This window comes from Microtus pennsylvanicus, chromosome 9, assembly GCF_037038515.1.
Source record: "Microtus pennsylvanicus isolate mMicPen1 chromosome 9, mMicPen1.hap1, whole genome shotgun sequence".
NCBI classification, from domain to species: Eukaryota; Metazoa; Chordata; class Mammalia; order Rodentia; family Cricetidae; genus Microtus; species Microtus pennsylvanicus.
The window spans coordinates 49423733-49437247 of record NC_134587.1 but is presented as its reverse complement, the minus strand read 5'-3'; the positions used below and the strand labels follow the sequence as shown (position 1 = coordinate 49437247).

Below are 13515 nucleotides of genomic sequence, written 5' to 3'. Positions count from 1 at the left end.
CTTGGCTTGTCTGTATCACCCCACCGTCCGGGAGGAATAACCACTGCATCTCACCTTCCTGCATCTGAACTTGCCTTACAGTCTGAGGTGCTCACGTTTCCCTCTAGATGGGGGATGAAGTCAGTGCTGCACTGCCTCCCACCCACCAGAAGCCATGCCACAACTGTGCCCCACCGTACCCAGGACATGGCTGCCATGGCAGTTCAAGTCACAGGCCTGCACCACTGCTGTGTCCTGACACTCCAAGATGTGCATCTCCACTAAGCAGCTCACTGCATGCCATGCTCAAGCTGCCACTGTCCTTGTTGACTTCAGAACCCAAACTGCAACTGTGTTCCACTACCTAGCATCTGCAGCTGTTGTATAGCAGTTTCGATGAGGTTGGCATTGTCCATCCTACAGGGAAGCTCTCTTAAGCAGGGAAGTAAAACAAACAGTCTCAGGAAATCCCTGAAACTGAGCAGATTCACTAACCCTCCCCCCCCCACCAGAGTAAGAGTCCTCCTCAGGACAACCAGGAAGAGATTTAGCCCAACAAAATCACTAGAAAAGGACACTGTCCTACCTGTTGAGCTGCCTGCAGGCTGAGGTGGGATTTGATGTTGCAGCTGTCTGAGTCATTCCTGCTCTTGTATGTAACCCCTTGCCCATATTCCTATAAGTAACTCAAGTAAAACTCATCAGTTCACCAAGCTGCACTTTAGTGGTGTCTATACTTTGGTCCGTTGTGCGCTCCCTATCTTGGGTAAGTAGAGGTGTGTGTAGTGTCTCCCCAGAAAAAGTTTTGTCACACAACAGCGTCTCTGGAACACATTCCTCCCTGGGCCATGATGCTCAGCACCAGATTCACAGTGGTATCTTTGTCCCTTGGGTCTGAGTTGCTGTGGAATTCCCTAGAATTACAGCCCTTGGTGTAATGGGAAAGCGTGTATCCACCCATGCCTAAGAGTGAACCTGTTTGCATGTCACAGGAGCCGCAGCTGTTCAGTGGGACACTGAGCCCTGGAACACAGTGAAATCAGACTCAGCACTGTCAGGGGGCCTCTCAGGTAAGTCTGTCTTGCCACAGAAACATGGACCCCAGGCCACTAAAGCATCCATAGTCATTGATGACATTGACTACAGCCAAAGAAGCTGTGTTAGAATTATTGTAGAATTGGGAGAAAACACCCCATCATCTAGTAAGAGATTAATGATCAAAATATATGAGAAAAAAATTTAATTAAAAGTGGGGAAAATAGGGTGGGTGGTGATGGCGCACACCTTCAATCCCAGCACTCGGGAGGCAGAGACAGATGGATCTCTGTGAGTTCGAGGCTAGCCTGGTCTACATAGCAAGTTCCAAGACAGGCTCCAAAATTACACAGAGAATCTATCTCCAAAAAGAATGGAAAAAACATGTGAACTACAAAAGCAAGAATCTGAGAAACTGATTTGTTTTGTTTTGTTTTTCAATACAGGGTTTCTCCATGTAGTCCTGGCTGTCCTGGAACTCACTCTGTAGATCAGGCTAGCTTCAAACTCAGGTCTGTCTGCCTCTGCCTCCTGAATGCTGGGATTAAAGGCGTGTGCCACCACCACCTACCCAGCAAGAAACAATTCAAAACGAAGCAAAAAAAAAAAATCAATTGACATTTCTCAAGGAAGATATGTAAATGGCCAATAGAGTTGGGCACAGTGATGTCATCTGGTAGTTGCAGCTACTCAGAGATGGAGGTGGTTAACCCAGGAATTCAAGACCAGCCAGATGGGAAAGCTGGCCCCAATGGCATGGGCCTCGGAGAGCTGACTCTGCCCCTCACCTGAGGGGCCAATACCACCTAGCCCCGCCCTACATCTTGGGCCTTGGGTTGGCCCACCCTAACATCTACCCCATCTCTGACCTGCTGGAGTGTGAAGGGACCGGTCCTGTGGAAGAATAACCGCAGGACCTCCATGACTCGGCAACAGCTGGATAGCGGAGAGGCGCTTCAGAGAGGGCCCAGTGGTGATCCCTATGGCATAAGCCTTTGTTGTAATAAGAGCAGCGGGGCTACTTTCCCGGCACCCGGCCGCCCGTATGGCTAGCTTTACCCGAAATAATTACACGGAAACTGTATTCTTTTAAACACTGCCTGGCCCATTAGTTTTAGCGTCTTAACCCATTTCTAATAATCTGTGTAGCCCCATGAGCTGGCTTACCAGGAAAGATCTTAACCTGCGTCTGTCTGGAGTGGGAGAACCATGGCGACTGCCTGACTCAGCTTCTTTCTCCCAGCATTCTGTTCTGTTTACTCCACCCACCTAAGGGTTGGCCTATCAAATAGGCCTAGGCAGTTTCTTTATTATTTAACCAATGAAAGCAACAGATTAGAAAGAAATCACTCCCACATCAATCCTTGAGCTGGACCAATAGCTCATAGCAATGAGCACTTTGTGGGTGGGGCTGATTGAACGAAAGGATATCATGTGTGATACACAGCACCACCAAAAGCCACTAGGATGGATGAAGGCGTTGGAAAGACAGAGAAGTGAGGTGTTTTTTGTTTTGTTTTTTAATTGATTTTGGGGGGGTTCTTTTGGGAGAAAGCATCAGGGGTGAGGAGAGGATATGGAGGGGCTGGGAGGTGAGTGGAATTAGGGTACATGATGTGAAATTCCCAAAGAATCAATAAAAAATAAATAAAATAAAAAATTAAAAATGTTTAAAGAAAGGAAAGAAGGAGGAAAGAGAAAATAACTATCCTTTGCACCAACATGTAGGAACGAGAGGACACCATGGCAAGCAAAATAAGCCAAGCTCAAAAGACAAAGAGCCACATTATCATTCACACAGGCAGTGTTAAAAATGCCAAACTCAGGGGAATAATGATTTCTAGATTCACAGGGTTCTTAGTCAAGGAACTAAACAATATCAGTCTGATAGAAATAAGTTCAGGATTGGGGCTGAGAGATGTCTCAGTGGTTAAAAGCACTGGCTGCACTTCCAGAGGATCTGGGTTCAATTCCCAACACCTACATGGCTACTCACAATTGTCTGTGACTCCAGTTCCAGAGGATCTGACACCTTCATACCAATGTACATACAGTAAAAGAAATAAGTTCAGGAAATCTATTATATGTCACAATAATTATAGTTAAGATAGATAGATAGATAGATAGATAGATAGATAGATAGATAGATAGATAGATAGATAGACAGACAGAAGGTAGATCACATATATGGTACACACACATACACACATATGAAAACTGCTAGGAGCATACATTTTAAGAGTTTTTACCACAAAAGTGTATAAGGAAACATATGTTAAATAATGGATTTAGGCATTGCATAATGTACTATACTATTTTTTACTCATCTAGGCCAGTGAGATGGCTCAGTGAGTATGGGTGATTTCTGCCAAGTCTAATGATTTGAGTTCCATTCCTAGAACACACAAGTTGGAAGGAGAGAACTGACTCCTCTTGTTCTTTGTCCTGTGACCTCTTTACACTCCCTGTGACACATATACATACACATGCATATGTACACACATGAATAAAATAAACAAATGTAATTTTTAAAATATGTATCACTGCACACCACAATATGTTATAATGAAATTTAATGTTCTCTCTTTTCTGAAAGATTTTATTTTGAAAAGAACTACACCATACTAATCTAAATGTCTTAAAACAACAAAAAGAAGACGTCAAGATTGAGTACATCAGAGCACTAAGAACATTTTGTGGTTTTGCTAGGCATGAATAGAGATTCAGGAGCTGCTACACGACATAGGGACATAGAGCTGCTTCCTACACTGAGCCAACGTACAGCAATTTTAAAACAAGTGCATTCTACCTGCCAAAGTGCACAGCATGGCCTTGTGCAGTCCCCACGTGAAAAGGGCTAAAGCCGTCGAGGTGTGTCAGCAGTTTGCAGGAAATGAGCCCATAGTAAGTCTCAAACAGTGAACGTGCTTTCCCATCATTCATTTTTCTGCATGCCAGAGAAGTTTCAGCATCTGTAGCTTCTGAGGATGTAAAGATGAACTTGTAGCAACATCTGTTTTATACAATGTGTCTCTTCTTGAGCTATGGATGGGATAAGACCAATGGACTTCTCCAAAGCTACAGAGAAACCCTGTCTCTAAAAAAACAAAAAACAAACAAACAAAAAAGACCAACAAACTTACCAAAAATCCCTATAAATACATCAGCCAATACCACTGTAGGTGCTTCATTCAAAACCACATACATAGGCGGGCGGTGGTGGCTCACGCCTTTAATCCCAGCACTCGGGAGGCAGAGTCAGGTGGATCTCTGTGAGTTCGAGACCAGCCTGGTCTACAGAGCTAGTTCCAGAACAGGCTCCAAAGCCACAGAGAAACCCTGTCTCGAAAAACCAAAAAAAAAAAAAAAAATCAAAAAACCAAAACCAAACAAACAAACACATGCATGTCTGAGCCACATCTTGGGGCACTGTAAAGGCCTCGCCACTGCAGCAGCCCAGTACTCACCAAGAGGGACAAATTCTTGGCTGGGGGTCTCTGTTAGGATTATCCTGGTGAGTTAACACTTCCTACATAGATACCTTCTAGATGTTCTTTTAGACTGAGTAGATAGTCCACCAAGCCTGGTAGATTGATAAACATCTTTTCATCAGCTTGAGTATGAGGACATTAGGACGAAAGACACAGCCCACTACATCATTGAGATGCTCTTCAGGGTCTGGTTTTCAGACCTGTCCAAGAAGATCCCTTCAGTTATGTCGTTATTCTCCTGAGACTCGATGTCTGTCTCTTCCAGTAGTTACCAGAGCAAACAGTGTAAGGACTGGGTAGCCTTGGACACTGGTCACACTACCCCACATTTTCCTGATGCACTCCCTTTTTGTTCCACTCCCTGGGCTACTGAAGATAGAGTGAACAGAAAGATGGGCTTCCCATTACATGCCTCCAGCTGGCTCAAAACATAGTCCGTGGAGGGAGTACCTCTTATGAATCCCAAGTTGGGTTTTCTTGCCTTGTTCTTAATTTCAAGGATTTTCATATCGACACGAGGCGAAGAATGTAAAAAGCATTCTTCCACGAAGTCAGCTCCAAAGAGCAAGGCGTGAAATACTACGACATTAAACAGAATGAAACCCACTGGTGAGTCCCAAGTCTGCAGAACGTCACCTAAGAAGAAAGGCGGTTGAGCCTTTAAGCTTCATTCCGGCCCCTGTTTATTCCTCCCACCAGACTGAAGGGGCTTCTCACAGTACTTAGCAGTACATTCTAGTTTAAATGTTTATTATTACTTCTTCTACTAGATTGCAGTCCACCAGGTCACAAGCGTTATATGTCTCTCTTCTCCAGCATTTGCCAGAAAATGGACACTGAGCACAATGTTAGCAGATTACTTCCTTGTTTGGGTGGAAGTTTATACACACACATGCACACACACACACACACACACAATTATAAACTAGATACTGTATGATACACTGGAGATACAAAGACGGATCAGGCATAGCTATATTGATGCCACATATCGAGTGACATAATCATTGTGATTAAAACCTACAGGGGACATACATACAACTCTTCCTTGAATGGAAGCCCTTGGATCAGTTTCCTCTCTGATTACAAAGGTCAAGGATTGTTTTCCATGATGTGGTTGCCTTGGGTGTCCACCACACCCTGGCTATTTATCAGACTTATATTTTAGCACAACTTTCAACTTACTCTGCTACTCCTCAGACTGCTTTGACTGACTCTCCCTACGCATCTGGCATGTCTGTGGATGTGGGCAGATTCCTACTATCTGCAGGGAGCATTCTCTTCAGAGACCTAGGTGGACCTGTGCCAAGTTTATTCCACCTCATTCAGAGAGAGGGACAGTGCCCACCCAGAAGGGAGTGTGCGGAACTGTAACAGACCAGGGACCTTTAAAGGACTCAGAACTGTGTCAGAGCCTGCTCTTAGGAAGAGGCTTAAGTGAGCTACCTCTCAGTGGGCCTTTGCTGAGTTCCAGCGCCGGGCTGGGCACTTCATACTTACTGCACTTAGCCACAGTGACACCCCTTTGGGTAGATTAACTTCCAAATCCAGATGAGCACCTGAGAGGTTTAATAATTTGCCTAAGAGTGCACTGTGGGTAAGGGATTGAGAGAGGCTCCGGTTCTGAACTTGGATCTGCCAGTGTCTAAAGTTCACTGTGACTACTGAGGACCTCTGACCCCAGAACCTGCAGTGACAAACGGCACTCCTTGCCATTTTTCTCAGTGCTAACAATTCACATGGAGAACGGTAGATTCCAACAGCTATCAAATGCTTCGGAGATGATCCAAAACTTACCTGCATGTTGTCTGCGAGCAATCTCAGGGCTTTGGAAATTATTAAGTTCACGTGCCAAGTTCTCTGCAAGAGAATGCCAGGCTAAGCACAGCCTGGGGGCAATTGTAGTAAAACACCTTGAGCCTCAGACTTTAAGGATAAGGCTTCTTCCCAATCACCCTGTGCTTCTGTCCCAGAATACCGGGCACCTGCTTAGGACAGGCTAATATGTCCTTATCGTGTTATGACTGGTTAGAATCCAGAACAAAAGAGGAAAAGCAAGCCTTCTGATGTGTTCACCCTGTGCGTGTGTGTGTGTGGAACAGACTCCTTATCGTCACGCTGAGTTCCAGGTAAAATACGTGTGGAAGTTCAAAGAACCCTTCACCCACACCATGATTGCACAGCATCCCCTCCCAAAGAGAAAAACAATGTGTGGGTGTCTCTTGAGAATAATGCCTAATCCCAAGTACATTATAAAACCACTCTAAACTTTGAGAAATATATGCCCATTTTTTCTCCCCAAAGAAACATTATATATTCAATGTGTCTCATTGAGAGAGATTCTGAATTCCTGCTTTAAGTTACGTACGACATTTACTAAATCATAAGAAATCCTACTTGGGGGGGGGGGGCTGGAGAGACGGCTCAGAGGTTAAGAGCATTGGCTGCTCTTCCAAAGGTCCTGAGTTCGATTCCCAGCAACCACATGGTGGCTCACAACCATCTATCTGTAATGTGGTCTGGTGCCCTTTTCTGGCCTTCAGGCATACACACAGACAGAATATTGTATACATAATAAATAAATAAATAAATATTTAAAAAAAGAAAAAAGAAAATGCATGCTTGTAAACCAGACTCACTGATTTGTCCTGGTTTCTGCTAAGGGAAGAAATCCTGCTGGGTGATGGTGGCTCATGCCCTTAATCCCAATACTTGAGAGGCAGAGGCTAGTGGATCTCTGAGTTCGAGGCCAGCCTAGACTATAGAGTGAGTTCCAGGACAGCAAGGGATAGACAGAGGAACCCTGTCTCGAAAAACAGGAGGAGGAGGAGGAGGAGGAGGAGGAGGAGGAGGAGGAGGAGGAGGAGGAGGAGGAGGAGGAGGAGGAGGAGGAGGAGAACGACGATGACGACGACGAAGAAGAAGAGATCAGAATCAGATGTGGTGGTGCATGACTTTAATCTCAGCACTTGAGAGACAGAGGCAGGTGGATCTTTCAAATGGAGACCAGACTGGTCTACAGAACTAGTTCCCCAGGACAGTCAGGGATACAGAGAAACACTGTATCAAAAACAAACACAAACAAACAAAAGTGTAAGTCCTTAGGGAAATAAAGTTAACTAGAACAGTCAAGAAAACAGATTTTGTGTGAGAACTCGGTAATGAAACAGTATTTTGTGTAGTAATTCAAAAAATAAGTAAAAAAAAGAAAACCACTGGACAATGAAAAGGAACTATGGCACATGCACATACACACACATATAGACATACACACACACAGACACAGATGCACAAGCAGGCCCTTAAAGTTGTGTGTGTTCTCTTAGCAACTATCATCCGGTCTTGGGCATTTTTACCAAGTGGGAAAATCTAACTTGAAAATCCAAATTAAAAGGAGTTTTAACATGTACTGAATCTAACAATTAAATGTGTCTTATATTATGTTTTTGCAAAATTATGTTTTTGTAATTTTCTTTTTCTGGTGACAAATTTTGTTCCCAGATCTTCTTTGGACCTCAAATTTAGAGTGAAGATTTTTTTTTTCTATGAGAAGGCCAAATATTATCACCTCTGGATAAGTTCCATTTGAAATTCACAGTTTGGTTTATCAAACATCTACCCGGTGGAGGTTGAGACCAGTACAGCAAACAGATGTTGGTACATGGCTTTCCTTCCAGCCTTCCCTTTCATAAAGGTCATCAAATGTGTATGTTCATCTCTTTCTCAATTTCACAGAACGCTCTCATCAATCAATCTCTGATGCAGCTGTTGACGGTGTCTTCCTGTGCCTGTCAGATCAAAGTTGCTCTCTTGGGATCTGGTTTTGAGGACCACACACTTGGTTTCCACCACTAAGGATTATTTCCAACACTTGACATGCTCCCGAAGCACCAGGCACGTGGAACCTTCCTGTACTCTACTGCAAACTGCATATGTGACTCTGTGTCCAGACTGTGTGCTGCATCTGTACAGTAGGGAATTGTTCTGTCCAACACAGCAGTTTTCATCCACACGTGGCTACATAAATGTAAACTAACTGAAACATGCTAGGTGTATTTCAAGTGTCCAAAACAAGAGTCTAGTGACCATGTTATTCAAGGGAACCAAGAGGACATCTTTGTCATTGCTGGGGTCTCATTGGTGCTCTTGGGTATGTGTGCCCACGAGTGCAGTGCCCAAGAGAGCAGTGCCCACGAGTGTGGTGCCCACGAGTGCAGTGCCCATGAGTGCAGCTTATGGAGCCCAGGCAGGCGCAGGGGCATAGTTGGTGTTCTGAAGTTAATTTGTGCTTAAATCCTATGACAGTTAGTGACTAACTGTAGGCAGGATAACCAAATCATCTCTAATATAGGGATAATAATGGTAACTACCTTATAAAGTTGTAAGAATTTAAATAATAGCATATATAGTGTCTTTAGAAAAATGCACAATTGTAGCTGATTGCCCCAGCTCCTGAGGGTACAACCCCATTCAGGGCTGTATGCGTAATGGTGAAAGTAAAATGCTGTGGATCCCAAGTGGCTGCAGGGGGACATGAGACCATGCTGTAGGTCCCTGAGCGGGGGGGGGGGAGGTTTTGGGGGGGGCGAGTCCCAGAGCAGCCAGTCCCAGGCAGGAACAGCACAGTTCCATGAGTGGCTGCAGCAGACCAGGAGGAGAGACAGACAGATGGGCACTCCACGAGACCACGCCGCAGGTCTCCAAAGGTGGCTGCTCCTGGGCAGGGAGCCATGCGGCAGGCAAGAGACAGAGACATGGCTAGGCACACCATGCAGAGTGAGGTTGGATATTTATTTAGTGGGTTATAGAAGGGAAGGGGGAGAAGGAGAAGTGGGGAAAGAGAGATAGGAAGAGAAGGGGTGAAGGGGAGAAATGGGAAGAATGAAGAGAGGTAGAAGCTGCCTCTTCGGGGAGAGATGGAAAAGGAAGAAACTCAGGCTGCAAGCAGGAAGGAAGATCTGCCTGCCTCAATGGACAGGGGAGGGAATAGGCAGGTCTTGTCTCTTAAAGAGACAGGACAGATCATTACATTCCCATCTCTTTTTTATAATAAAAAGACAGGAGGTTAGGCAACACAGGTGAAAGAAATTTGAGTGGTAGATCCTAAAAGGTTTTTTTTCCCTTTAACTTTGTCCTCTGTTCTGCCAACACCTTAAACAAGTGTAAGAGACACCAGACATTTCCATACCACAAACACCAGACAGAAACAAAGAGACCAGCTTTGCCAGGATGTGACCAGCACCCAGACTTCTCAGGTTCCCTGCCCCACCGCCAAGATGATGCCCACAAATAAGTAGGAAGCAGTCTTGAGAATCTGCCAAGATTTCAAGAGTCTCTCTCCTGAAGAGGCAGCCTCCTTCCCCCCTTTTATTTCTCTCTCTCTCTCTCTCTCTCTCTCTCTCTCTCTCTCTCTTCTCTTCTCTTCTCCTTCTCTCCCCTTCCCTTCCATAACCCACTAAATAAATATCCAATCTCACTCTGCATAGTGTACCTATCCATGTCTCTGTCTCTTGCCTGCTGTGTGGCTCCCTGCCCAGGACCAGCTGCCTTCAGCTGTGGCATGGTCTCATGGCATGCCCATCTGTTTGTCTCTCCTTGTGGCCGGCTGCAGCCACTCAGGAAACTGCACCATCCCTGCCTAGGACTGGCTGCTCTCGGGATTGCTGTTTGCTTGGACCTGCAGTGTTTTTGCCACTACAGCTGCTGGGAATCCACAGCATTTTACTTTTACCATTACAGTATGAAGCAGTTTGTACCAGACTGTTTAGTTAGGGGCTTCACCCCAGCCCCCTGGCATCCATCTTGAAATGTTGGGTGGAAAGTTCCATTTCAAGGCTCCCTCCCCTGGGAGTTACCTCAGTCCAAACTCCGCCAAAAGGTAACCATTCCTCCAGGAGGGCCAAGATCACTCCCACAGACTATCTAAACTGCCCCCCAGAAAATGAACATGTGGTCTCCTGGTTTTCCATGATCTGTTCCCCTCTCCGTGTTTTCCCTGGATGGGAGTGGGACACCCAGGAGTGCTGCCATCCATTAAATCTGGGTTCTCTTCTAGTTCGGTCTGATCTGGTTTGATTTGGATTATTGCGTCGGTAGAAAGGTTTGTCATCCATGGAAAAATATTTTTTTTTTTTTTTGGTTTTTCGAGACTGCTGGAACTAGCTCTTGTAGACCAGGCTAGTCTTGAACTCACAGAAATCTGCCTGCCTCTGCCTCCCAAGTGCTGAGATTAAAGGCGTGCGCCACCACCGCCCAGCCAAGGAAAAATACTTAACACAGACTTCTGGCTATCACAAGTATTCGTGGACTTTGACCCTGTAACCATTTCTACCTACACCGGGTGAGGAACACTTCTGGTGGTCTAGAAGCTCCTCTAACTGCAGTGACTGGTCTTAAAGGCTCTAATTGGCCCAAACACAAACTTCCATAACTGTGCCTGATACAGATTTTTCTCTCTTTCTCTCTCATCCGGGAGACAGTCTGTGCCCTCTACCCTCATGTTGCAACATTAAGCCTAGTAAAAGGCTCTTCTCACCAGTGACCTCACCAACTTTCAGTAGTGTGGGCTGAGCTGGAAACAGGGGAGATGCAGAGAAGGGACGATGATGGAGGCAGGAAAACCAGCCATGGTAGCAAGAGCCTACTGGTTTGGTTTTTGTTGTTGTTATTGTTTTTGAGTTGTTGTTTTTTTTTCCTTTCATATTTTTGAGACAGGATTTTTCTGTGTAGTTTTGGAGCCTATCCTGGCTGGCCTCAAACTCACTGAGATCCGTCTGCCTCTGCCTCCCGAATGCTGGGGTTAAAGGCATGCACCACCACCACCTGGTGAGTCTAGATGTTTTAAAAGCCAAAGTTAACCTGTAAATCCCACTTGCCCAAGCCTTTGTAGCTTCCTGGAATGCTGGGCATTGTGGTTCTCAGGAATTAACGAGCCATGTTTTCACTCCCCTAAACACATCTGTTTGCATCTGATGAGCTTCAGTGGATGTGGGCAGGAGGTATGTAGGTAGAAAATATGGTAGGATATATGCTTGCCCCTGATTGGACCTAATGGGAAATACGGTGGCTTTGTGGGGCTTTTTGCCTTTTTAAGACTCGCAAAAAGTGACTCGTGGCCATGGGAACCTTCGAATGGACCTGACCAGAGTCCAACATTCTGGCCAGTATTAAAGCTTGCTTCAAATATGACTCAAAATTGAGAAACTGGTTTTTCTCTTGTGAATTTCAGGTTTAACACCATCAGCATGTGTTAAAACCTAAAAAGCGGCAAGCTGCTTGACAGCTGAAGGAGCAGCAGCAGAGGCATTTCAGAGTGATCAGGAAAGGAGAAAGGACACAAGGAACAGTTGGCAAGAGAGGGCAGAGAACTTTTTAGCTTCTGCCAGGGCAGCCACCTGCCTCGGCTGCCAAAGCACTTGCTTCATCGTCTGTGACCAGGTACGTTGGCATGCACACCCTTCTGATGTGCCACTAGCACAGCCCTCTGTCTCTTGTCTTACTCCCCTCTTTGCTCTTCTTTCCTCTTTTACCCCTCTTGCTCCCGTCCTGCCTCTTCCTCTAGTCTCTCTGTCTGCCTCTCTCGTGTCCCCACTCGGATACAGACTTTCACCCTCCCCCTCCCACAATAAACTCTCTCACTAACTCTGGCTCCTGGTGTTTGCTTAGTGGCATACCTTGGCAGGGCCTGCCAAAATGTGCCCACTTCCCCTCTTTGTCCTTTCGGAGAGGAAGGAGAGACGTTTGTATTAACTGAGAAAGAAGGGACTGCAGGTGCTGCTGTTTGCCATCTCCACCCCGCCCCCACGAAGACTTGGAACTCCTGATTCTCCTGCTCCTGACTCTCAAGTGCTGGGATTATGCACATGGGCCACTACCCCAACTTGGCTGTCAAGTCTTTAAAGCTAAGGTTCTCAGGCACCATGGGCCAAAAGAGCTACAACACTGTCAGGTGTTAAGGGGGAAGGAATTACCACTTCCTGGATCCACACAAGAGTTACAGGTCCAGATATTCAAGGCCTGTGTTTGAAGGTCTGGGATGAGGTATCCCAAGATCAAATTCTCAGCATAAGGGAAATTTATTTGCTCCAGAGGGACAAAGGGCAGGGGATAAGAAACAAAGACAGGAGATAGAGGATGAGGGACAAGGGGAAGGGAAGGGGGGTGGCGGATATTTGCCCTGGAGGGAAAAAGGGATGTGCTTTCCTGTCGCTTTAAGGGACAAGCCACACCCACTCCCATTACCTCTGACCTGCCCTCCGCCATCTTGGGCCCTTTCTTTTTTGCTTCCTTGACTTGCGTGCTTTTTATTATAAGGAAGACCTGGGAATGTTATGGTTTTGGTCCCTTTAAGAGACAAGCCACACCCATTCCCCTCCCCATCCGCTGAGGCAGGCTGATTTTCAGCTTCAGGCCTGAGCTCCCTCTCTTTTCCACCTTCCTCTCGAAGAGGCAGCTTCGCTTCTACCTCTCTCCCCACTTCTCTGCTTCCCCCCTTCTCTGTCTCTTTCTCCTCTTCTCTCTCTCTCTCTCTCTCTCTCTCTCTCTCCCTCCCTCTCTCTCTGTCCCCCCTTCACCCTTCCTCTCCCATAACCCCCTAAATAAACATTCAACCTCACCCTGCATGTCGCGTCTATCCATGTTTCTGTCTTCTGCCCGCCTGCCATGCGCCTCCCTGCCTGGGACCAGCCATTGCTCGGGGACCAGCAGCTGACTCTGCCTGGGGCCCACTGCCTGCTGCCACATGGCCCGCCACCACTGCTCTGGGACCAGCAGCTGTCTCTGCCTGGGACTGGCTGCTCCCAGAGCCCGCTGCCTGCCACCACATGGCCCGCTGCCACCATTTGGGACCTACAGCATTTCTGTTGCCTACTGCCACCGGGGATCTTGCAGCATTTTTTAAAAAAAGAATAACAAAAAGGCCTGCCTCTGGATAGAGGGGACAGGAGTGGCTCGTAAGCAAATGGTGGTTTATAAAGGAACACCCCATGTTAGGAGGAGTTGATTTGTTTCG

General features: G+C 46.2%; 1 protein-coding gene across 1 annotated transcript; it reads right to left on the bottom strand.

The window, feature by feature from the left end:
• Positions 1-787: 787 nt before the first annotated feature.
• B3galt9 (beta-1,3-galactosyltransferase 9) lies at positions 788-6308 on the bottom strand. The gene is given in 10 exon segments (XM_075984615.1): positions 788-1002; positions 1884-1968; positions 4459-4504; positions 4506-4534; positions 4536-4649; positions 4651-4768; positions 4770-4884; positions 4887-5108; positions 5111-5141; positions 6303-6308. Coding segments are annotated over 10 exon segments (981 nt in total).
• Positions 6309-13515: the final 7207 nt, after the last annotated feature.